General features: G+C 44.5%; 1 protein-coding gene across 1 annotated transcript in view; it reads right to left on the bottom strand.

The window, feature by feature from the left end:
• Positions 1–27,317, bottom strand: part of PFDN1 (prefoldin subunit 1) — a 42,389-nt gene that overhangs the window by 8,006 nt on the left and 7,066 nt on the right. The window contains exon 2 of the mRNA XM_033926912.1: positions 22,487–22,653. Within this exon, the coding sequence (XP_033782803.1) occupies positions 22,487–22,653 (167 nt within the window). The remainder of the gene's footprint in view (positions 1–22,486; positions 22,654–27,317) is intronic.

Below are 27,317 nucleotides of genomic sequence, written 5' to 3'. Positions count from 1 at the left end.
TAAGGAAATATTTTTTAAAAATACTGGGATTACCCAATGTGGAAAGTTTCCCAATAAATAATTCTTATTATATTCCGCAAAAGAAAAAGAAATCCGACCATGAGGTGGACCACCTGGTAACAGATGAAATAAACCTGACAGAGTTTTTGGAAGACACTCAGGATGTTACCCAGAGCAGGTCCACCATGGTAATAACATGCATGAGTGAGACAGACAAAATGTTGATAATGAAGCTTTACTTTAAAAATGGACTGACTAAATTTTGTGGAGATTTAGTAAGAATTTTTCCTGATGTCTCAAGAGCTACGCAATTAAGAAGGAAATAATTTTTGAAATTGAGAATAAGAGTTTTAGCTCTTGAGGCATCTTTTTATTTAAAATTTCCATGCAAATGTCTTGTTAAAATACAAGACATTGAATATGTCTTTTGGGATCCCATACAATTGCAACAATTTTTGCTAGTTCGAGAACAGAAGTGAGTTTGTCTTTTGTTTTTCTTCTCTTTTTGTTTTTAATGATTCATTACTGAGAATATGGTAGGATGTCAGTGCTTCATATATTAGGGAATGATTAGGATTCATATGAATCTAACCCATTTCTTTGTTTTCCTTTTTATTTGTGGTAGAAAAGCAACATGTCTACCCAATATTGTGGGCTTGAAAAGGATTGTTTTGTGTTATATAAGTACCGTATTTTCACGTAGATAATGCGCACCCGTGTAAAACGCGCACACGGGTATAGCGTGCGGAAAACACAAATTTATGTACAGAAATTTTTATATACCGCGCACACCCGTATACCACGCATGCCGCCCCGACTCTCCCGTCGCCGCCTGACTCTCCTTTCGCCGCCCCGACTCTCCTCTGGCCACCCCGACTCTCCTTTCGCCCGCCCCGACTCTCCTCTCCCCCTTGAAGTCCTGTCCCCACCCTGAAAGCCTGATGCCCCCCCCCCGATTCACCCCCCCCGCAGGACCGCTCGCACGCACCCGCACCCCCACCCTGAAGGACCGCTCGCACCCCCACAGCCTCCTGACTCCCCCCCCATCATAGAAGCTCCTACCGGTGTCCTGATGCTTCCTCTTGGCGGTCCCGCCCTTTCTCTGACGTCAAGCCCTCTTGCCCCGCCGACTCCCCGACACGATCGGGGCAAGAGGGAGCTCAAGCCCTCTTGCCCCAGCCAACCGCAGCACCCCCGACACGTTCGGGGCAAGAGGGAGCTCAAGCCCTCTTGCCCCCCCCCCGACTCCCCAACTCCCCAACAATATCGGGCCAGGAGGGAGCCCAAGCCCTCCTGGCTCTGGCGACCCCCCCCCCCGCTAGTTGTTCGGGCCAGGAGGGAGCCCAAACCCTTCTGGCCACGGCGACCCCCTACCCCCACTACATTACGGGCAGGAGGGATCCCAGGCCCTCCTGCTCTCGACGCAAACCCCCCTCCCCCCAACGACCGCCCCCCCAAGAACCTCCGACCGCCCCCCCCAGCCGACCCGCGACCCCCCTGGCCGACCCCCACGACACCCCCACCCCCCTTCCCCGTACCTTTGTGTAGTTGGCCGGACAGACGGGAGCCAAACCCGCCTGTCCAGCAGGCAGCCAATGACGGAATGAGGCCGGATTGGCCCCTCCGTCCCAAAGCTCCGCCTACTGGTGGTGCCTAAGGCGCCTGGGCCAATCAGAATAGGCCCGGGAGCCTTAGGTCCCTCCTGGGGGCGGGGCCTGAGGCACATCTTGTAAATACGTCTTGGATCCATTTCCCTCATACCTATATGAGAAAATTCCCACTCAGGCTATCTCATCGCTCACCAGACTTATAAATTCTGCTTTACTGTCAGGTCTATTTTCTGAAGACATGGCCACATTGCTCTGACCCCACTACTGAAAAAAGTTGGCCCAGACCCTTCCTCACCATCTAGCTACCAACCCATAGAGAACATTGCCCTCTTGACCAAAACGTTAGAGCCTATCATATCTGCTCAACTTTCATCATATCTAGACAGATTTTCCATTCTGTTACCTTGCCAATATGGTTTCAGATTTAACTTCAGTACCGAATCTCTATTGGTCTCACTAATCTCAAAGGTTCAGCAACTACACTCTTGGAATAAGTTTGCTATTCTATTACAATTTGACCTATCTGCGGTCTTTGATGTCGTTCACCACGACATTCTGATCTACCAACTTTCTGAGATAGGCATTGATTCTACTGTCTTAGACTGGTTCTCAAAATTCTTACGATCTTGCTGTTAATATGAATGGCATCAGGCCATCACCCTGGAAGCCGTTATGCGGAGTCCTGCAGGGATCACCTCTGTCCCCTATTCTTTTCAATATCTATATGTCCACCTTGAAGCTTTTCCATCTCTCCCCCTTTGAAACACTGTATACATATGCAGATGACTCTTCGTCCTTCTCGAGATAGATTCAAATCTTACTAACCTTACCAAGAATATTGTAGAATGCATAATAAAACTTCAATCTTGGGGTCCTTACTGTACAAATGAAGCTAAATGAGTCCAAAACAAAACTACTATGACTTGGCCCAAAGTTAGATCAGCTACCTCCGTTCATTGCATTGCCTTCTGGACCTTCACTGCAGATTGAATTCTCAAGCTAAGTTTTGGGCGTCATTATAGACTCAACATTTTTATTTACTGATCATCTTAACTCTCTAGTAAAAAAAATGCTTTTTTAGCCTTCATTATGTTGAAGAAAGTGAGATCCTGTTTCCACCGACAACATTTTTCTGTCCTTCTTCAATCAATCATTCTTTCGAGGCTGGACTACTGCAACTCGGTCTATTTAAGTCTGACCAAGAAAAGTATTCAAAGACGTCAGCAGATACAGAATACTGCAGCTAGGCTGATCTTTTGACCATGTTTCTTCGCTCTTGCTACAACTCCATTGGCTCCCAGTAATTTCCAGGGTCTACTTTAAATGTGCCTACCTAACTTTCAAGATCCTGAATGGCATTCTTTCCCCTTTAATTCCTCTATCTTGGAATGCTGCGAGACCTGACATCACCAGATCTATTCAAAAGCTCAAATTATGTTTCCCCTCACTAAAAGGGGTTACCTACATTGGAAATATTTCCTGCCCAGCTGTGCAACCTGAGCTCTTTCCAACTATTCTGAAGACACCTGAAAACTTGCCTATTTTTAAAAATGTAAATTTCCGCTTCCCCCTACCACCAACTCCCACTGTACTTCCCTTTTAATTTTTATAAACCGTGTCGAGCTTTATATTTTTAGAGAAGATGAAGTATATAAGTTTAAGGTTTAGTTTAGTAACTAATCTCGTATGGCATGACAGTATGGCACTTAACATGGTAGAACCTAGAATGGTGGACATGGGAAGGTAAATATAGTGAATATAGCATGTGAATTTGTAACATGGTAGATATGGTATGATAAATATAGTAAGAATGATATAATGTATAGTAGAGTGGGAGAAAAGGTGACAGTATGACAAAATGTGGCAAAGCATTGTATGACAAAAACATGGTGTGGTCAGACATAGTATATAGTAGATGATACGGTGGGATCTTACATAGTGGAGGCTATATATTATACCACAAGTGACTTGGTAGGGTAAAATGTGATAGTTCATGGTATGGCGGGCATAGCGCATCAAAGTTAGAGATTCATGACAGCAAAGGGCTGGTGCTCTTCTTTGTAAGGTTTGGGAATTTGGGTAGGTGCACTCTCATAAAGGGTCGAGGGAAGAGATGGGTTTTTATTGCCTTCCATAATACTATTCTCAAAAACTTAAGGAGATATTTAAATATAATTACTTGTGTTATATATTATATACTAAAAATTCTCCACAAGTTAATATTCACTCATTATATATACAAGATCTGAATTTATCCCGCTTTGTTGGGGTTATCTTAGTTGCTTTAGACAACGCCCCCTTCCTGACGCTACTGCGAAACTCGAGTCAAAAAAGAAGGGAGGCTTTCCGCCTCTTAGTACAATCCTCCATCCTCAGCATACTGGACTACTGCAACATCATCTACTTGAGTTCCACAAAGAAAACCATCAGGAGATTAAGGATGATTCAGAACACCGCTGTCCGCCTCATATTTAATCTGAAAAAATGGGACCATATCACCCCTTTCTACCACAAACTCCACTGGCTCCCACTAGAATCCAGAATCACATTCAAATTCGCCTGTTTTGCTACAAAACAATATTTGGTTTATCCCCAAGCTACATCACCCCTCACTTCACCCTTAACCACAACTATAAGAACTCCCGAAAAATTCAACTCTTCTCCTTCCCCTCCCTAAAACTATGCCACTCAAAAAAATTCCTCGAGAAAACCTACGCCTTCCAAGCTGCCAAACTAAACCCTTGGCTAGCCCAAATGGTCCTCAAGGCCTACAACTACCTCGACTTTAGAAAATTACTCAAAACTCACCTACTCCGAGACCAAGACCCTTAATGCCCCTTTTCAATCCTCCCCCCGCTCTGATCTACTCCCCACCCCCATCTCCCCCCTACTTCTCTCCTTGCTGTTCGCAACTCTATGATTCAATTCGATATGTAACCATTTGTAACTACTCTCGCTTTGCTGTTTGCAACTCTATGTTCAATTTGATATGTAACCACTTGTAATCTCTGTCTAACTAATGTGAACCGCCTAGAACTCTTCGGGGTATGGCGGTATACAAAAATAAAGTTATTATTATTATTTTATGTTGGTAACAAGAACACAGCTACTAAGGGTGATAGTGGAATTGATGCAAGCGCAGGAACCCACACTTCACTCATCAGATAAGTGGTTCATTGATTATACTCTTGTGAACACTTTTTAGTAAGTCATCACTGATAGTGAAAGCTGGCTGAGGGACGTTAATGGTGCTATGATGGTCCCTCACTACAACCGGCACTTGTACTTTTAGTAGTACCTTTTGCACTTTTCGGTTGGTGACTGAGCACTTTATTAGCACTTTTTGTATATATAGTGAATATTAACTTGTGGAGAGTTCCATAATACTATACCAGCTTCTCTTAGCTTTTCCAGATATTCTTGGATTTTAGAGGAGGAGAGACCAAAAACCTAACCACAGAAACATTCAAAACAGTTTTCAAGACCCCCCCATCCCCTGATTTTCCCCATAGGCAGTCACAGCCTATACTCGGCCTATGTGCAGGGGAAATGGTGCTGTAGATTATTTCAGCTCCTTTAAAGTGTAGCTGGATCTTGAGGGGTTCTTCAGGCTGCCAGTTGGACCACAGTCAGATTGATTCTCTACCCCTCTGGGCTGTGATACATGATGCAGAAAAAAAGGGGGGGATGTGCAGCTGCCTAACTGCCCCAAAGGACAGTTATCCTGCTCTCAAGCTCCTGACCAAGTCAAAGAAGTAATCAAATGCTGAGGGCCCAGAATCCTGAGCTCCATAAATCTTCAGTAGGCTGGCTGTACAGAACCCCGAAGGATACACCTGCCAGCTGCAGACTTAAACGTCTTCCCATCTCCAAGCAGGCAAAGCAGTCCCTTGAAGCCATACAAAAATTCCACAAACAAGCTGAAAACCTGAAAAAGACACCATAAAACAATAAAGAAATAAATGGAGCAGGTCAGAGACACCTTCATGCTCACTCTCAAAAGGAAGAACTGAAGGGGGCAGCAGAGACCGTAGAGAAGGAGGAGACATTGAAAAGCTGTGATTGACATCTTTTGCAGTATGCTTGCAAGCACAGATGGATAACCCTATGGTTTAACATACCATCCCTAATGCACTGGAACATAGGGTAATAAACTCTAGTTTCCCCTCATAACACTATACCAATATTACCACAGAAGACAGAAGGCATTTTCATTGGAACTATGTGTACGGCACAGAACATTCATTGACATTTACTTTTAACAACAGCTGCTGCCAACGCCTTTTGAATACTGACCTGTATATTTAAGAACATAAGAATAGCCTTATTGGGTCAGACCAATGGTCCATCAAGCCCAGTAACCCATTTTAACGGTGGCCAATCCAGGTCACTAGAACTTAGCCAAAACCCAAGATGTAGCAATATTCCATGCTACCGATACAGGGCAAGCAGTGGCTTCCCCCGTGTCTTTCTCAATAACAGACTATGGACTTCTCTTCCAGAAACTTGTCCAAACCTTTCTTAAAACCAGCTACGCTATCCACTCTTACCACATCCTCTGGCAACGCATTCCAGAACTTAACTATTCTCTGAGTGAAAAAAAATTTCCTCCAATTGGTTTTAAAAGTATTTCCCTATTAACTTCATCGAGTGTCTCCTAGTCTTTGTAATTTTTGACGGAGTGAAAAATCAACCCACTTGTACTGGTTCTACTCCACTCAGGATTTTGTAGACTTCAATCATATCTCACTTCAGTCGTTTCTTTTCCAAGCTGAAGAGCCCTAACCGTTTTAGTCTTTCCTCATACGAGAGGAGTTCCATTCGCTTTACTATCTTGGTCGCTCTTCTTTGAACCTTTTCTAACGCTACTATATCTTTCTTGAGGTAAGGAGACCAGAATTGAATGCAATACTCCAGATGATGTTGCACCATGGAGCGATACAGGGGCATTATAACATCCCTTTTTTAATAATTCCTAGTATCCTAATTGCTTTTTTGGCACTGACAATTTATGATTATCATCCTATTAAGAAAGATTTGGATTTAGCTCATATCTTTATTAATAAAATATTCTAATAGTTCAATCCACTAGTTCAAGGAATCCTGAAAAAAACAAAGCAGTCCTGATATTCCACCTCTGATACCCTTTTTCTACCAATGCATATCTAATATATATGCCAATACATAAGAATATATATATATGGGACAAGTCAGGCAGAAGGGAAAGATTTGTTCCTTTGCTAAGCTGCAGGAAGAGTTTCGTATTTTAAATAAATCATTCTTTCAATATTAACAGCTTACAGATTTGTTAAGTCGTAAGGCAAGTAAAGATCTTGGGTTGGAGGAACATCTTCTTGAAACAGCTTTCTTGACTGGTATGGGAGTGGGTGGGATTTCTCACCTGTACTTGACCTTAATATCACATTCTAACCCTATCTCTAAATATGTTGCTCGCTGGGAAGCCAATTTGGGGAGATCTTATTCCGCTCACATGTGGAATAGGGGTTACAAAGGATTGCTGCGCCTGACTATCTCCACTCCTTTGGTAGAGAACGGTTATAAACTTTTATACCAATGGTATTATACACCTTTGAAATTATGCAAGATGTTTAAAGTTGGGGATGGAAAATGTTGGCATAATAGTGGGCAGATAGGCTCTTTTATGCATATCTGGTGGGACTGTCCCAAAATATCTGCTTTTTGGATTAAGGTTCTGATAAATCTTCGGCTGTGTACTTCTCTCTTTTATCCTAAAAGAGCAGAGAGTTGTTTGTTGAACTTCCCTGTTCAGGGTATTCCTAGAGAGATCTATTGCCTGGCAATATATATGTTTACGGCAGTCAGGATGGTAATTGCTAAAGAGTGGAAGATGCCAGAGGCTTCTGATATGGTTTTATTGTATTCTAACATCTGCTGGATTATGTATGTCTGTCTGATGCCTCAGAATTTTTAGATATACTAATCATCAAGGAAGATTTGCAGTTGAAAACACAGTTGTTTAGAAAACCAGTTGCTCGCAACACTCTCCTACACTTTTCCAGCCATCACTCTTACCATCTTAAGTTTAATCTCCCTATCAGCCAATTTCTGAGAGCCCGTAGAATATCATCAGATGACCAGGATTTTAGAGCAGCGGCTAGGGAACTTGAACAGCGCTTCATAGATAGGGGCTACCCTTTGAGAGCGATAAAACAGGCTTTTACCAGGGCAAAATATGCTAATAGGGATTTTCTCTTAGCTGAACAACAACATGATGATAGCACCAATAGATTAATTTGCGTTCTTCCATATTCTGTTGCAGCTAAGGAACTCATTTTTTTGATAAAAAAAATATTGGCATGTATTACAGATACATCATGTGTTAGATGAAATCCCTATGTTTGCCTTTAAAAAGGGTAAAACGATTGGACAGACATTGATTCAGCAAAAATTAGGTAATTATAGAGAAAATATGACTGGCTATCACAATGAATGTGGACACTGTCAATGGTGTTCCACTACTATTAAGGGAGCCACTTGGACGGATCCCCAAACAGGTAAAACTATAAAGTCCTTTTCCAATACAAACTGTCAGTCTGCGAACGTGGTTTATATAATTGTTTGCCCGTGCAGTCTGGTATATGTGGGCCGGACTTCACGTCCTATACACATTAGACTGAATGAGCATAAATCGCGTCTCAAAACTAAAAATATTCAAGCCCCTCTGGTGGAACATTTCTTAAGCACTCAACATAATATTGATCAGGCTCAATGGCGAGTAATAGAGAGTCTTGAGGTGGGAAGGGAGGGAGGTAATAGTGAAGAAATGTTGAACTATAAGGAACAACGGTGGATTTATTCCTTAAATACAGTAATACCTTACGGTTTGAATGGAGAATTGGAGTGGGGTTCTTTGATCTAATCCTATTGCTCTGGGTGGGGGGGCTCCTGATAGAATTAAAACAGTGCTACCACCTTAAAACCGATAGGCGGTCCCGTGACGCTGTTGCCACGTATCACATGAGTACAGTGATCCCGGGTTCGGCTCTATTTAATTTCAGCAGAAGACGCCGCCGCCATCTCTGAGGACATAGTGGTCTTATGTGCTGGCGGTTTATTATTTGGGTGAGATATGAAATGCTGTCTTGGTGACTTGTTAATAGATTAGGTTACTTGGAGAGCAATAGTAAGGTATATACACTAATGTATACTTTTGCTGTTTCCTTAGGGGTTACCCTTGATAAAGCTATTCATAGCGAAACATGTCGGTATGACAATCCCTTTGCCAGACACCACATGATAAAGCTAAGTAACAGCTTTTTAAACACTATTTAAGTCTAAACTAAAATGAAAAATTTTTAAAATATGCAAAAGTAAAGAATATTATTGAATATCAAATATTATAATTATAATAGGACCCGATGACGAGTAGACACGTAAAGCTTGGAGCAATGAAATTGTATTGAGCTCCAAGTGGTGCCGCTGAGGATCCTTGAAACTTGTGATAAGGTTTCAGCTCATAAGGGCACACTAATGGTGGTTAAGTTTGTGCTACCATTTGAATTACAGAAACATAGAAACATAGAAAGATGACGGCAGATAAGGGCCATAGCCCATCAAGTCTGCCCACACTATTTACCCACCCTCTTAAATCTACTGACCCCCTAAAGAATAATTGTAATTATACTGTCACTCTACTGACCCGCTCATTCAGTCCTAGTGACCCTATCCCTTGGCATGACCTCGTAGGGATCCCACATAGGTATCCTATTTGTTCTTGAAGTCTGAGATGCTGCGTGCCTCGACCACCTGCACTGGAAGCTCGTTCCAATGCTCAATCACTCTCTCCGTGAAGAAGTATTTCCTGGTGTCTCCACGAAACTTCCCTCCCCTGAGCTTGAGCGGATGTCCTCTTGTGGTCGAGGGTCCCCTGAGAAGAAAGATATCATCTTCCACCTCTACCCGTCCCGTGATGTACTTAAATGTCTCAATCATGTCTCCCCTCTCCCTACGCTCCTCGAGAGTGTAGAGCTGCAATTCACTCAGTCTTTCTTCGTACGGGAGACCCTTTAGCCCCGAGACCATCCTGGTGGCCATCCGCTGAACCGATTCAACTCTGAGCACATCCTTACGGTAATGTGGCCTCCAGAATTGAACACAGTATTCCAGATGCTGACATGTCCAGACACATACATGGACACAAATTGTTGTTACATAAAGGGGTCTTAAATATTCTTGAAAGATTATCAATCTTCTTTTATTTCTAATTTTCAAAAAGAAAAGAAAGTAACAAGTAGGAAATTTAACATAAACTTCATACAAAGGAAAATAAGGAATTATGGATCTTAGTAGCTGGCATGGAAGGGCAGACTGGAGAGGCTGCAAAGTATATATTCCATCATTTTCTAAATATCCATGCTGTCTGTTCTTACACTAGATGCACTAAAATACAGGATGACCCAAAGTCATCAATTCAGACAGACTTGAAGTATATATTTCTAAATCTGTTCTTGTGTCTCTTACTTATAGGTATGCTGGAATTTAAAAGGCCTCCAACTATCCAGACAGACTTTGCTCTCCTTCAGCATTTCACCACAGTTGTCCTAACTGTTTAAATGATGTCAGATCAGAGGCAGGCAGCTGGAACAACAAAAACTAGAAACTGGCACACTAATGTATCATGAGCCTTTCAAGAGACTATGAGGTAACACCAATAACATCTCCTGGCAGCTTTCCATAAAAATGTTGTCTCTTATTAGAATGGATAGCCAAAGGTACCACAGTATGTTAGAATAAAGAAAGCTGCAATCCAACATGTTCAAACTTCAGTTGCAAATTCAGTAGTTCTGCATCTACTAGAAATAAACAAATAATCAGGCAAGTCACCTAATGTTTAAAAAAATGTACAGACGCCTTATAAATAAACTAAGTGCCCTCGAGATGGGTCCCAAAGTGACGGGCTTGGTCAAGAACTGGTTGAGTGGAAGGCGACAGAGGGTAGTGATCAATGGAGATCGCTCTGAGGAAATGGATGTTACCAGTGGTTTGCCTCAAGGTTCTGTTCTTTTTAACATTTTTATAAACAATATTGCTAAAAGGTAGTCGGGTAAGATTTTCCTCTTTGCGGATGATACCAAAATCTGCAATAGAGTAGACATGCCAGATGGTGTGAATAACATGAAGAAAGATCTGGCGAACCTTGAAGAATGGTCTGAAATTTGGCAGCTAAAATTTAATGCTAAGAAATGCAAGGTCATACATTTGGGCTGAAAAAAACAGAGCGAACGGTACAGTTTAGGGCGTGAAGAACTTATGTGCACAACAGAAGAGCGGGACTTGGGTGTGATTGTATGTGATGATCTTAAGATAGCCAAACAGGTTGAAAAGGTGACAGCCAAAGCTAGAAGTGTGCTAGGTTGCATAGGGAGAGGTATGGCCAGTTGGAAAAAGGAGGTATTGATGCTTCTGTATAAGACTCTGGTCAGACCTCATTTAGAATATTGTGTACAATTCAGGAGGCCACATCTTCAAAAAGATATATGGAGTCGATTCATAGGAAGGCTACTAAAATGGTGTGTTGTCAACATAAGATCATAAGAACATAAGCAATGCCTCCGCTGGGTCAGACCTGAGGTCCATCGTGCCCAGCAGTCCGCTCACGCGGCGGCCCAACAGGTCCAGGACCTGTGCAGTAATCCTCTATCTATACCCCTCTATCCCCTTTTCCAGCAGGAAATTGTCCAATCCTTTCTTGAACCCCAGTACCATACGCTGCCATCTTACACCCTCTGGAAGCGCATTTACACGTTGGGTAAAGAAGAACCTCCTAGCGGTTCATAGTCTAAAGCGCGCGAGGACAAAGCCGACAACCGAGTGCAGGACTTCATCGCGCCAAAGAAAAACCGTATTTTAAAGGGCTCTGACGGGGGGGTGTTGGTGGGGAACCCCCCCCCCCACTTTACTTAATAAAGATTGCGCTGTCGTTGTGGGGGGTTTGGGGGACTGTAATCCCCCTTATTATACTGGAAACTTAACTTTTTCCCTGTTTTTTAGGGAAAAAGTTAAGTTTTCAGTATAATGTGGGGGTTACATCCCCCACACCCCCCCAACATGGCAGAGTGAGGCAGCGCGATCCCTATTAAGTAGAGTGGAGGAAAGACGGGAGTGGGGAGATATAATAGGAGATATTTAAATACCTACGTGATGTAAATATGAAAGAGTTGAGTCTCTTTCATTTGAAAGGAAGCTCTGGAATGAGAGGGCATAGGATGAAATTAAGAGGTGATAGGCTCCGGAGTAATCTAATGAAATACTTTTTTACAGAAAGGGTGGTAGATGCATGGAACAGTCTCCCGGAAGGGGTGGTGGAGACATACAGTGTCTGAATTCAAAAGGGCCTGGGATAGGCACGTTAGATGTCTCGGAGAGAGATAATTATGTTTAGACATGTCTATGTTATATGTGGTAATTGCAGGGAAACAAGATTTTATGTATGTGATATGGAAACCGCATAGTTGAATGCGGTATATAAATTTTTAAATAAATAAATAAAGGTTATTGTAAATGAGGAGACTAGATGAGCCATTTGGCCTTTATCTGCCATCATGTTTCTATGTTTCTATGCTCTGTGGCCAGGGCTGGACTAGAATGTCCAGGCCCTTGCTTTTGGGCTCGTATCTTCGACTGAAGAACCTGTTCGCCTCTTTGTTTTTTGCCATAGCCATCAGGTCAAATTGCGGCTGATCCCAGTGGCAAAAAATGGCCTGAAATGTTGTCACAGAGAGTGTCCATTCACCCAGATGCAAAGTGGGCCTGCTGAGGAAGTCAGCTGGGACATTGTCCACTTCCACAACATGCGCTGCCGAGAGCGCCTGTTGATGACGTTCTGCCCAGGTGAAGAGCAGGCAGGCCTCCAAACTCAGATGGGCACTCTTGGTGCCCCCCTGCCAATCGATATAGGACACTGCTGTAGCCTTGTCCAAGAAGACCCGGCCTGCCTGACCTTCTAGAGACCTTTGAAGGTTCTCCAGTGCCAAACAAATGGCTCAAAGTTCTAGCCTGTTGATCGAGAACTTCATCTGAGTGGACAACCAATGTCCCTGAATCAGCTGACGGTTGCAATGAACTCCTCAACCAAGAAGACTGACATCCGTCATCACTACTACATAAAGAGAGATCCGAAGGGGTAGGCCCTTGAAAGGGAGAACAGAAGGAGAATAGGGAGCCCCTCCCAACAAAACTTTAATCTGCTCATAAATATAAACACATAGCTCCTAAACACTTCATGGGAAGAAAAGAACCAAATAACAGTCTTTATTAGCAAAAAGCCATATAAAACTGTGGGACTCTGGGGAAACCCCAAGTAAATATATATATAATCAGTATACAATGTCTTCCAATATACTATAGCTGGCAGAGAGGTCAGAGATGCAACCTTCAAGTAGCAGGAGGTTCAGGCAGGTGCATCAACAATATTGGGCAGGGGGCTCAGTATACAATCCCTATCTACTGGAAAAGATATTATCAAGGTAAGAACCTAATCTCTTTCTCCAGTACAATAGGGATGGTATGCTGAGCCAAGGGACATACCTAAGCAATCCCAGAAACTCCGGGTGGGAGAGAGAAGCCTGGCTTCAAAACTAAGGCTCCAAAGGAGGAGTCCTCTTTAGCTGTTATGTTCACCCAATAAAACTTGGTGAAAGTATGAAGGGATGACCTAGTCGCCACCCGGCGAATCGTCCTGGCTTCAGCCCAGGAAGAGGCAATCCCTCTCGTCAAATGTGCTCGAATCATGAAGGAATGCTGCTTACCACAGGCAATGTAGGACGACGATATAGCGGACCTGATCCATCTTGAAATGGTAGTCTTGGAAACCAGCCTCCCCTTCAACACAAAGAGATGGTCCGAAAGAGAAAAGTCATTCATAACCTCCAGAAAATGCAAAATAAACCTCTGAACATCCAGCATCTTCAAGACTTTGTCCATCTTCTTAGAACCTGAGAGTTGAAAAGCTGGAAGACAAACATCCTGGTTGATGTGAAACACCCTTTGGCAAGAAAGAAGGAACCCCAGCCTCTGTGATCGCAGGTAAGGGTCACCTCACAGAAGCGATGACAACCAGAAACACAGAAAGTCCATTAGGGTGGCATCCTGCAAGGGCTCAAAAGGAGCCCTTCCAACATGAAGTTCAGATTCCAGGACAGACAGGGCTAGCAGAACTGGTGGCCACAGCCTCAGAGCACCCTTGAAGTACTCAACAACATCCAGGTGCGCAGAAAGATAACTTCTGGCATCCTGTAACCTAAAACAAGAAATTTCAGCCACTTGAACTTTCAGTGAGGGAACCGCCAGACCTTCTTGAAGAAAGGACAGGACAGTAGATATAGAAATCATGGCAGGATCCAGCTGCTCTTTGCAGCACCAACATTGGAAGGTATTCCATGCCTTGGCATATGCAGCAAATATGGCAGGCTTCTTGGCTTTCAAAAGAGTGCATATAACCAGATCCGAGTAGCCTTTCTGGCTCAAAGCTGAGCCCTCAAGAGCCATGCCCAGAGACCAAAGTGGTCCGGATCTGGCAGGATGATTGGACCTTGAGAAATCAGGACCAAGGAATGGCTAATATCTCAGAAGACGGCCAACCTGAAGACGCACTAGGCATGTGTACCAAGGATGTCAAGGCCAGTCTGGGGCCACTAAGATAACCCATACCTGATACCTGGCCACTCTTCTCAGGACTCTCCTTACCATGGGCCAGGGAGAGAACATGTACAAGAATTTGTCCATCAGCCAAGGCTGAACCAGAAAATCGATCCTGGTGCTTCTGAGTTCTTATCTGCAGCTGAAAAATCACATCACTTTCTTGTTGCTCACCATCACCATGAGATCGAATATAGGCTGCCCTAATGGTCAGCAATGCTCTGAAACGCCTGAGGCCCGCTCTTCCAGGTCCAGAATCAGCCTGTTGAGAAAGTCTGCCTGCAAGTTTTGTACTCTGGTGACGTGAGCCGCAGTGATAGCCAGCAAATGAATCTCCGTCTAAAGAGAACTTTTGCCTCCTGCTAGAGACCGATACTCCCGGTGCCTCCTTGCTTGTTGACATAAGCCATTGCTGTCATGCTGTCGGAAAACACTCTGACCACTTTGTTTGATAATTGGAGCTGAAACCAAATCAGTGCCAACTGGATGGCTTGGAGCTCCTGTCTGTTCAAGGACCAATGGTACTGCGATGGGGACCATCGCCCTTGCACTGGGTAATTCTCGCAATGTACTCCCCAGCCCAATAAGCTGGCATCTGTCAAGAGTTGATCCTTAGAGGCATCCCTGAGAACAACTGAGGTCGAAGCCACCAAGACATGCTGCTGCACGTCTCTGTAAAAAGGGTCCCTCTGCAGAGACCAGCGAGAGAGAAGAGAGTGCTGCAGGGTGCATATGCACTCTTGCCCAAAGAACCACTTCTATTGTGGCCGCCATCAAGCCCAGGACCTGAAGATAATCCCAGGTCAACAGAGACTTCTGGGCCAGGAGAGCTGAAATTTGATTTCCAAGTTTCAGTCTGAGTGCCTCTGGAAGAAACACCCAGCCTGTCTCCATGATGAATCAGACACCTAGGTACTCCAGGGATTCAATGGGCTGCAGCTGGCTCTTCTTCAGGTTAACAATCCATCCTAGGCCTTGAAGGGTCGCCAAAACGGTCAGAACCGCTTCCTCCAATGGGGTAAAGAGTCCCCTGACTCCATCAGACAGTCACTGAAGACCCACTGAAGACAATCTCGTGCCGCATAAGAACTACATACGGTAGAGTCAGGGCTACCACCCCAAAGGACGCCTTCAAGGTAGATTCTAATCTCCTATCATGGGGATCTTTAAGAGCCATTCCTCCTTCTACCGGTAGCATGGTCTTTTTAGCCACTGCCGCCACCAGTGCATCTACCTTTGGCAGCCCAAACTTCACCAATTCTTCCTGTGCTACCGGATACAGTTGTTTTATAGCCTTGGCTACCCTAAGGCCAGACTCCGGTGTAACCCATTCTGTAGAAATCAATTCCAACATGGCCTCATGCACTGGAAATGTTTTGTGAGGTTTCCTAGTGCCTGCCATAAGGGGATTAGGCAACGCCGACACCCCTGGGTCAGGTGGAGAAGTATGAAGGCATTCCAAGGCCTTTGAAATGAATGCCATTAGTTCCTCTCTATGGAACAGCCGCAGAGCTGAGGGATCCTCCCCTTTAATCTCAACAGCTGTTTCAAATGTGCGGGAAAACAGCACGCCCTCCAACGCTGACAACCCAGCTCCCGTGTCACCTGAACAACCGGCTATGCAAACACCAGCCGGCGTTCTCCGCTTCCCACAGCGGGAACACCGTTTTGCCGCCTCCACTACCATCCACGCCCCCTCCGGCCACCCGCCGGCGAAGAATCAAAAAAAATTGACAGTATTCACGTGCTCCTGCTCTTACCGGAAACCACCAAAAGTGCTTGTGCTGCAGCGCACAGTGAACTGTGCCAGCACCCGGGGTCGGGCGTTTTTTTTTTTAATGGGAAAGAAATTCCTGACCACCGCAACCTTCTCTCTCTCTGCTAGCAGGGTGGGTGGGGAAGGGACCTGGATGGGCCCAGGTGTATCTCCCAAAGTTGGCTCAGTATGGCTAATACCCCTGGGCTTTACTGAAGCCGCAGCAACAGGAGCAAACAGCCTTCCATCCTCAGGAGATGAAACAATGAACCAGAATGATAGCAGCCATCCAACTTGCTGGAGATAGAGCATATTACTTGGCAAGAGGGGGGTCCATTCACATATACTCCTGAAAAACAGGGCTCTATCTCCACCTGCTGGTAGATATGTGCTATCCCATTGGTCTCTGGATTCATCTGCTGCCGGCGCTAAGGAATGAGGCACTTTGAGAGCCACATTGATGTACTTGAGGTCTAGGATGGGCCTCAAATCCTCTGAGCCTTTCTTCAGCACGACGAAGTATATGGAGTATCTGCTAGAGCCCAAATCTGTGACTGGAACCTGCTCGATCGACTGAATATCCAGCAACCTTTGGACAGTCTGCCCACAGGCGAGTCCACAAACCAAGCAGACAGAGGATGAGCAAGCTCCAATTTCTTACCATCCCTAATGATTTCTAGAATCCATTGGGTGGTCTTGATAGCCTCCCAAGCTGCCAGGAAGTCCTGCAGCCTGCCTCTGATTTTGTTCAGGGAGGAATGGGGTCGGCGTCATTGCGACTTCTTGGTCTGACCCTCTGGTGGGAGGTGGAGACCTGGGATTTTCTATTTCTGGAGAATCTCTGCCATGAGCTCTGGGACAAGGAACCAGAGAAGAAAAGGCGGGAGCTGCAAAAGGATCCACGGGCTTGCCCTATAGAGGTCCTAGGCCTACTGTCCAGGAGCAACTTTGGGCAGCGATCCTGGACCCTAGCCATGATGTCATCCAACCCCTGGCTAAACAGCATATTTCCCCTTAAAGAAAGTTTACTGAGCGTCACTTCAGAGCAGACGTGTCCAACCTTTTGGCTTCCCTGGGCTGCATTGGCCAAAAAAAAATGTTTCTGGGGCCGCGCAAACGCTGCAGCAAGACAGAGGAGGGAGCCGGCAAGACAGCAAACACCTAGGGGCAGCAGAGGAAAACGCTGCATCGCCCTTGACTGGGGCCGCACAAAATACTTCACAGTGCCGCAAGCAGCCCTTGAGCCGCATGTTGGACACTCCTGCTTTAGAGGCAGAATCCCCAGCCCAATGTCTGATCCACAGGATTCTGCAAGTAATGTAATGTAATGTAATGTAATTTATTTCTTATATACCGCTACATCCGTTAGACACAAAATAAACCAAGACTTTGCCCACTACCTGAAGCAGATCATACAAAGCAGCAGACACATAGTCCACTCCCACCAGCAACAGCTGGTAAGGAAGATCCGAATGCGTACCACTCAAGTCATGCAATCTAGAATGGCATGCTCGAGCCACAAAGGAGGTTGCCGCAGCAGCCCACACCACCAGAGACAAGGCCTCAAACTGCCTCTTGAGCAACATGTCCAGCCTGCAACCCTGTTGATCCTTAAGCACTACATACACCCCCCTCGCACTACACCCCCCTCACAGGAAAGGGGTGTGCATTTGGTCACCTGAGCCTCCAGAGTCCACTTTACGCATAGCAAATATTTGCTGGAAATCCTGATCCATAGGATATAGTTTGGACATTGCTGTTGCCACTTTAAGGGAGCCTTCCGGGTTCTCCCAGTGTTCAGAAGTCAGGACTTTAATATCCGGGTGCCATGGAAATCTGGTAGGCTGAGAGCGGACCCTGCTCAACAGGGATTAGCGGGATCAATTCTGAGCTCCTTCAGAGACTCAAACAGAAGATCCATCCAAGCAGCAGACTTGAACAGCCTGTGAACTGAGGGGCCCTCGACCTGGCCGCAGCAGCGCTCAGACCCTGATCCACTTCGCCCAATGTTTCATCATCTCTGACCAAGGCTTCTGCCCTGGAAGAAAGGATAAGCGCCAGATCATCATCTTCAAGGACACCATCTGACCTGCTGATGGTGTCCGAGGGACACAAGGGCCTCCATGGAGAAGCAGATGCTGGAACATGGGGAGGCTATGCAGATGGTCACTCTCCAGCTGACCCAGAAGGCGTCATAGCACCGCTGACATAGGCTTGCAAGAGCAAGTTCACAAAGTCAGGCATAAATGGCATAGAGGACCGAGAACCCCCTTCAAGAGGAGGGTTAGAGCGCTTTTCACTTTGGGGCCATCAGAACCTTTATTAGGCACTGGCATCACATTACAGGACCCCTATCCATTCCAACAGTCATTTGGCAGCACTAAGATGGTGGTCAGAGGCTAAACCCAAGGTTCCCGCCTCACCAGCATGCGCAACAGAACATGCAGTGCAAGGGTACTCTTTAGGTGCCTCGCTGGTACAAATATTGCATGAATTCATGTCAGTGGAGAATGAGGACTCCATCCCTGGTGGCTAGAATCAAAAACACGGCTTTTTAAAGAAGTCTGAAAACTCAGAATTCAAATCGGGAAAAATCTAAGATGGCCACCGCCAGAATTTCCCGTTGACTAAAATAGATGTAACTCCACTGGAGGACTTCAAAAACTAGCAAGTCTGGTGGTGCTATGGGCTTCATAGCACCAGAGCTTCTGGTGCAGACACAGGAAGTTGTGTCATAGAAAGGTCCTCGATGTTACTTAAGGCTTCCTGACTGAATCACTACTAGACTAGATTCAGAAATGAAGTAAAGAGGACTATTTAGAAACATAGAAAGATGACGGCAGAAAAGGGCCAAGGCCCATCAAGTCTGCCCACTATAGACCCTCCCCTTAAGATTAGCTAGTGTTTTGCCCTGACCCTCTTAGGGATCCCACATGGGCGTCCCATTTATTCTTAAAATCTGGCACACTGCTGGCCTCGATCACCTGCACTGGAAGCCCGTTCCACCGATCAATCACTCGCTCCGTGAAGAAATACTTCCTGGTGTCGTCGTGAAATTTTCCGCCCCTGAGTTTGAGCGGGTGCCCTCTTGTGGTTGAGGGGCCTCTAAGAAGGAAGATGTTATCTTCCACTTCTATACGTCCGGTGACGTATTTAAACGTCTCAATCATGTCTCCCCTCTCCCTGCGCTCCTCTAGAGTGTAGAGCTGCAAATTGTCTAGTCTTGCTTCGTACGGGAGACCTTTAAGCCCTGAGACCATTCTGGTGGCCATTCTTTGGACCGACTCGACCCTCTGCACGTCTTTGCGGTAGTGTGGCTTCCAGAATTGCACGCAGTATTCCAGATGAGGTCTCACCATGGCCCTGTACAATGGCATAATGACAGCAGGCTTTCTGCTGACAAAACTTCTACGGATGCAACCCAGCATCTGCCTTGCCCTTGAGGAAGCCTTCTCCACCTGATTGGCAGATTTCATGTCTGCACTAATGATTACTCCCAAATCTCGTTCCGCTGAAGTCCTGGTCAAGGTCTCCCCGTTCAAGGTATAAGTTCTGCACGGGTTTCTGTTACCTAGGTGCATGACCTTACATTTTCCAGCATTGAAGCCCAGCTGCCAGGTTGAGGACCAGCATTCCAATGTGCGCAGGTCCTGCGCCATACTATCTTGTAAATTGCCCTCGCTTACCATATTACATAGTTTGGCGTCGTCGGCGAATAATGTTACTTTACCTTGAAGCCCTTGAGTCAGATCTCCTATGAATATGTTGAAGAGGAGCGGACCCAAGACCGAGCCCTGAGGCACCCCGCTGGTCACCTCCGATGTCCCAGAGAAAGTACCGTTAACCATCACCCTCTGACTTCTGCCACTCAGCTAATCTCTGACCCATGCCATCAGAGTCTCTCCTAACCCCATTGATTTCATCTTGTTTAACAGTCTGCGGTGTGGGACGCTGTCAAAAGCTTTACTGAAGTCCAGGTACACTATGTCCAGTGAATCTCCTTCGTCCAGTCTTTTTGTTACCCAGTCAAAGAAGCTGATGAGGTTTGATTGGCAGGACCTACCCTTGGTGAATCCATGTTGATTGGGGTCCCGTAGATTCCCTTCGTTCAAGACCGTGTCCAACTGGCGTTTGATCAGTGTTTCCATGATTTTGCATACTATTGATGTCAGACTCACCGGTCTGTAATTTGCAGCCTCTGTCTTGCAACCCTTTTTGTGTAGAGGAACGACGTTAGCTGTTTTCCAGTCCAAGGGGACTGTCCCTGTACTCAGTGAGAGATTGAATAGTACGGCTAACGGTTCTGCCAGGACATCACCTAACTCCCTAAGCACTCTGGGGTGCAGATTGTCCGGTCCCATGGCTTTGTCTACCTTGAGTTTTGTTAGCTCAAAGTAAACCTCGCTGGGTGTGAATTTAAAATTTTGAAACGGGTCTTTTGTGTTTGACTGTGGTTTCAATTGAGGGCCGGACCCTGGCGCCTCGCAGGTGAAGACCGAGCTGAAGTATTTATTTAGTATTTCTGCTTTTTCGGGATCTGATTCTGCGTAATTCCCGTCTGTTTTTTTCAGGCGTACTATCCCGTCTGTGTTTTTTTTCCTGTCACTGATATACCGGAAGAAGGATTTGTCCCCTTTCTTAATGTTGTTTGCTAGAGTTTCTTCCACTCGAAGTTTGGCCTCCCTGACTGCCGTTTTGACCTCTGTGGACTTGATCCTGTGTAGCAGTTGATCTTCGCTTTTCCCGGTGCGTTTGAAGGAAGCAAATGCGTTTTTCTTCTCCTTAACGAGACGTGAGATCTCTGCGATGAACCACTGGGGTTTGTCCTTTCTTCGCTGTTTATGTGATGATTTTATGTAACGGCAGGTTGCCTCGTGTATGACAGATTTCAGGGATGACCACATATCCTCCACATTCTCTGTCTCCGTTTGGTCCTGGAGTGCCTGATGGACGAAAACTCCCATACGTGCAAAGTCTGTTCCTCGGAAGTTGAGTACCTTTGTTTTAGTGTTTGATCTATGGAAACCTTTCCTCAGATGGAACCATATCATGTTGTGATCGCTGGAGGCTAGCTTATCTCCCACGAAGATTTCTGAGACGCTTTCTCCATTGGTGAGTACTAGGTCAAGGATCGTTTGGGCCCTAGTGGGCTCCATTACCATTTGATTGAGGCGTGCTCCTCTTATGGAGGCTAATAGCCTCTTGCTTCCGCTGGTTGTTGCTGAAGGTGTGCTCCAGTCTACATCCGGCATATTGAAGTCTCCCATTAGTACAACGTCCCCCCTTAGCGCGATATTTGGGAGGGGGGTCTGAAGGAAAGGCGAGGAGAGCAGACAGCAGAGAACCTGAAGGCAGCAGTACAATCCTCCCCCCCCACACACACACGCCTAAGTTACCATCAATACCCAAGAACAGTGAGCCACCTCAGAAGGGAAACCAACAAACAATATGGACAACGAGGCCAAAACTCAAAAGATGACATGGCCCGCTGCCACAGACAGCAAGCTCAGCTTGGTAGCCACCAGGGAAAGGAGAAGGTCATCAGTAAGTAGGAGAGGTTGCCAGGGAGGGAATGAGGGCACAACATCTGCCTGCGGAAAAACAGAGCGTAGGAGGGGAGACAGCAGTGTGTGGAGCTCTTAACCTGATTTGCAAGAACAGATATAATGTTATATGGATGAAAATACAGTAATCTTGGAATCAAACTCAAATCACATGTCTTCAAAACAGCTCAGCATAACTCACCACAGCTATCCATGTGCCATCGCTAAACCTAGTTAGCTCTATCTCCTGTAATATTTGGTAATTTTGTGCAAGGGGAAGCAGAATGCATAAGAGGTAGAAGGAAATGCCCCTTGGCACTGTTATCAATCAACCACTGGGCACCACTTACAGAATTCTGACTAGTGGTACCTAGAGATAGGCGTTGGTATATTAGGACAGATTTTACATGGTGTAATTTAAGGGCGCCTAACTCAGATACCTAGTGACACCTAAGTCAACCCTGCCTATTCTCCATCCCTAACCACACTTATTTTTCAGGTAGACATCATTAGGCGTAGGAGGTCCACCTCTACTTAGGTATTGCTAGGTGTCCTAAGAGTTTGGCACCAAACTCTTAATTGGTTACTTTATTATTATTATTTTTTTGTTGTTGTCTGAAAACTGCAGACCTCATTTACTACGCCAATTTGAAAAAAAAAAAGTTGAGCGCAGATTCTGAAGTTTGGTGTCATTAGGCATCTTCAATTAGGGTGCCTAGCTGTGCCTAATGTAGGCATTCTATACAGAATCTGGCCTCATGTGCCCAAAAATGATAGCTTCATCTGTAATATGTAAAATGTAGCACCTACAATTCTGTTCCTCTTCAACTACGTTTGATAGACACAAGAGGAAAATTATCTTCTTAAAACAAAAAAAAAATTAATTAACAATTACTTACATACGTCCTACTCCTTCATACATGCGAGTATCATCTGACAAGGTCAGAATTTCAGAATCTGTAAGATGTGCATGTTTTATGGTCCTATTTAATTGATCAATTTGTATATCTGCAAGTTTCACCTTCTGCTGGGTATCAATAACTTTTGACTGAAGTTCAGTAAAGGCCTGTAATGATGAAAAATAAGAGGTAATGAGAAGGAATATATCCACTCAATAATATAAGAACATCTTGTCAAACCAGGCTGCAAGTATCCAGCAGAATCCCAAGGAACAGATAGATCCATCCACTATAGTTCATTCCCAGATATGAACAGCTGCTTTCTGTAGCCTAGATGGCTAAAAAGATGTTTTTTACCTTGATAAATATTTTCCAGTAGATAGGGATGGTATGCTGAACCAAGATCTTGCTCCTGCTTCCGCAAGTCTATTGCAGGAAATACTGATCATTGTTTTCAGTACCTCCTCCTTCTCCCTGCTCTCTGTTGCCCTCAGTCAGTTAGTTATAAAGAAGAAAATGCCGGGGGGAAAAATCCTGTTCCTGCGAGCTTGGTCCCATCCCCGCAAACCATCTGATCCCATCCGCACAAGCCTCAAATAATTATGATTTTATATTTAATTTATTTTATTAAAGTATAAAAAGAAACAATATTCTGTACAATTATCAGATATAACTGAAGTCTACAAAATCTTGAGTGGAGTAGAATGGGTACAAGTGGATCGATTTTTCGCACCGTCAAAAATTACAAAGACTAGGGGACATTCGATGAAGTTACACGGAAATACTTTTAAAACCAATAGGAAGAAATTTTTTTCACTCAGAGAATAGTTAAACTCTGGAACGCGTTGCCAGAGGATGTGGTAAGAGCAGATACCATAGCAGGTTTTAAGAAAGGTTAGGACAAGTTCCTGGAGGAAAAGTTATTGAGAAAGACATGGGGGAAGCCACTGCTTGCCCTGTATCGGTAGCATGCAATATTGCTACACCTTGGGTTTTGGCCAGGTACTAGTGACCTGGATTGGCCACCGTGAGAACGGGCTACTGGGCTTGATGGACCATTGGTCTGACCCAGTAAGGCCATTTTTATGTTCTTATGATTGGGTGACCAGAGAATTGGATAGAGAATGTGCGCTAAATGTAGTGTATTTAGATTTTAGCAAAGCCTTTGACCGTGTTCCATACAGACGTCTAATAAATAAACTGAGTGCCCTTGGGATGGATCCCAAAGTGATGGGCTGGGTCAAGAACTGGTTGAGTAGAAGGCAACAGAGAGTAGTGATCAATGGAGATCGCTCTGAGGAAAGGGATGTTACCAGTGGTTTGCCTCAAGGTTCTGTTCTTGGACATGTTCTTTTTAATTTTTATAAACGATTTTGCTGAAGGGTTGTCAGGTAAGATCTGCCTCATTGCGGACGATACCAAAATCTGCAATAGAGTAGACATGCCGGATGGTGTGAACAACATGAAGAAGTCCTGGCAAAGCTTGAAAAATAGTCAGAAATTTGGCAGCTAAAATTTACATTACATTATATTAGTGTCTTCTATCCCAATACCTTTCAGTTCTAGGCGGTTTACAAGACTTGGCCTGGGCATTTCCAGGGAGAATACATGGTTAATAGATGTAGTATGCGTCAGGGTCTGTGGAAGGTTAATCAGGTTTAGTTAGATCATTTGACAAATTTCTATAATAGAAAAGTTTTAAGTTCTTTCTTGAATGTTTTGTAGTTGGCTCGTCATAGTCAGCAGATTGGAGAGGTGGTGGTCTAGTTTCACTGTTTTGGTGGCTAATAGTCCATCGTATATTTTTTTGCTTTGTATACCGTTGATTGGGGGGGGGGGGGGGTGGCTGAAATGTGCATGAGTTCTCCTTGATCTGGATATGTTTTTCCTGATTAGGCGGTTGCTCAGATAGTTTGGTCCATTTCCATTTAGGGCTTTGAATAGGGTGCAGTAGAATTTGTATTGTATGCGTGCTTGTACTGGGAGCCAGTGTGAATCTCGGAAAGCGGTGGTGATGTGGTCATATTTTCTCAGCGAGTAAATCAGTCTAAGAGCTGTATTTTCGCCTGTTTGTAATTGTTTTAGCATGTTGGTTGGGAATGACAGGTATAGAATGAGTAGTCCATGAGTCCTATACAGTAGTCCATGAGTAGTATACAGTAGTCCATGAGTCCTAGGATGAACACTTGTACCAAGAGTTTGAATTGTTTGTTGTTGAAGTATGGACCCAGGGTCTGATCCGGAGATGGCAATTCTTATGTTCTTATTTTCATATTTGCCTTAGGTTGCGCATGGTTGCGAATGCCTTCTGGATCGTTTTGCTGATTTGAAGTTGCATGGTGCAGCCTTTGTCTCATTATTCCCAGCAGTTTTAGGTTGGGTTTGCTTGGGGTATGTGATGGAGTCTATTTCTAGGTTTGTTATGGTTGGGGTTTTCTTTTTTTCTAGAAGAAATTGGTTTTGTCTTGATTCAGCTTTAATTTATGGTCTCTCATCCATTTTGACACTGTTTCTAGTGCAGTGTGTAGTTTGTTTGTTGTGTTGGGGTTGGTTTGGCCGAAAGACGATGGTGATGTCATCTGCATAGCTGTATGAAGTTATGCCTATTTCATCTAAGCGAGTGCCAAGTGTGGTTATGTAAAAGTTGAAGTTGGAGGTAGTGGGGAGCCTTGGAGGACTCCGCAGGGGTTGTTCCAGGATTCTGACTGTTCCTTGCTTGCTTTAACTCTGCATTTTCTTGAGCGAAGGAATCCTTCAAACCAATTGTGGACTTTGCCTGTGATTCCTATTGCCTCCAGTGTTTGTAATAGGATGTTGTGATCTACTAGATCAAATGCCGCTGTGAGATCGAGTTGTATGAGTAGCATATTTTTGCCTTTACTTAGGTGTTGTTTGGCTGTGTCTAGGAGGGAGACTAGTAGTGTTTCTTTGCTGTAGTTGCCTCTGAAGCCCGATTGTGAGGGGTGGAGTATGTTGTGGTTTTCTAAGTATTCGGTGAGAAGTTTTGCTACGAGGCCTTCCATTAGCTTGACGTAAAGTGGTATGGAGGCTATAGGTCTGTAATTGGATGGCTGATCTGTAGCTCCCTTTGGGTCTTTCAGGATAGGGGTTATGATTTTGGATAGGTCTTGTGGAAATTGGCCCTCTGTTAGCATGTAACTGAGGTGGGTGTGGAATTTAGTGCTGGCTGCTTTTAACAGATATTGGGGGCAGTGGTTAAGGTCTCAGGCTGCATGATTGCATTTGTTGTAGAGTCTTTCTAGGTTGGGCCATTGTAAGTTTGGGAAGTCTGACCAGTTTCTGCTGCATAGGTCTCTTTTTCTATGGGTGGTAGTGAGATTTTGTCAAGATGACTTGGGGTTCCGGTGAAAGTGTTTCTGGCTGTTGAGATTTTGTTTCTGAAGAATTCAGCCAGTTGGTTTGCTGTGTGGGGAGGGGCGGTTTTGGTGGCTAGGTAGGGTTTGGTGTCTGTGAGTTCCTTTAGTAGTTTGAAAATTTTTTTGGTGTCTTGGATTTCTGTCCCTAGTTAACTGGTGTAGTATGATTTTCTTTTTTCCTTTTAGAATTTGTTTGTATTGTTTGTTCAGTATTCTCCAGGTTGTTTTTGTGTGTTCTTGGTTGTCTTTTCTCCATTCTCTTTCAAGATGTCTGCATTATTGTTTGAGTTATAGTAGTTCGTTGTCAAACCATTTGTCTGAGCGTCTTCAGATTCTGTTTTTTATTTGGGGTTGTGTCATGTCGTCAAGGATGGCTGTGCTTAGAGTGCGCCAGTGGTTTAGGAAATCCTTGGGGTTGTCATCTTGGATTCTACTTTGTTCCAGAATTTAAGTGGATCGATCTTTTTGTGTGTTTCGTATGTTAAGCTTTGATTATTTTGTTTGGTTTTGCCCTGTATCCAGTTGATTTTGAAGGTGTACCTGTAGTGGTCTGACCAGAGGGTGCGAGACCATGTTCCGTTTGTGGTGTATATTTCTTGTGTGGTGGATATTTGGGACATGAAGGCAGCTATAAAAATAATAACAGTTTATATATCACAGGACCGTGAAGTTCTATGCGGTTTACAATGGTTAGAAGATGTTACAAATTAATTAGAATTAACAAGGTTAGAAGCTAGTTATTAACAGCACTAGAGATCAGTTACTGCATGTATCTTGTTGTAAACCATTTTGAACTTATGGTATAGCGGTATATAAGAAATAAAATTATTATTATTATTATTGTGGAGTAGGATTGTACAGATTAGTTGCCTAAATACTTTAGGAACAGGTATGTTTTTAGGCGTTTCCTAAATTCCCCATAAGTAGTATGCATGAGCAATTGTTCCAGATCTTTGCCCCATAGTGCCGCTTGATGTGAGAGAAGAGATGCTATGTCAAGTTGGTGGCCCTTTTCGTGTGTGGTTTGTAGGTCCAGGATTCTGTAGAACAAGGTTTTGAGGAATGCGAGGAGGTTTTCTGTTTGATTGGAAGATTCATCTTCTAGGTGCAGGTTAAGATCACCCAGGATTAGGTTGTTTGTTGATGTGAGGGAGTTTCTGAGAATAAATTCTTCAAATTCTGATTTTGCTATGTTCCATTTTCCTGGTGCTATGTAGCAAAGTAGGCATGTTAAGATTTCCTTGAGTGTGGAGCTCAATAGTTGACAAGCGAGTAGGCTCATGTGTGGGTTGGAGGCTTTGTCCTGTAGGGCTATATTTAGAGTGTTTTTGGTTAGGATGGCTAGTCCTCCCCCTCGTTTTTTGTCTTTTCAAACTACTTGTATTTTGTAGCCCTGTGGACACATTTTTGTTATTCTGGGGTCGGTGTCTGAGGTTAGCCATGTTTCTGTGAGG

This window comes from Geotrypetes seraphini, chromosome 18, assembly GCF_902459505.1.
Source record: "Geotrypetes seraphini chromosome 18, aGeoSer1.1, whole genome shotgun sequence".
NCBI lineage: Eukaryota > Metazoa > Chordata > Amphibia > Gymnophiona > Dermophiidae > Geotrypetes > Geotrypetes seraphini.
This window is presented reverse-complemented; position numbering and strand designations above follow the sequence as displayed.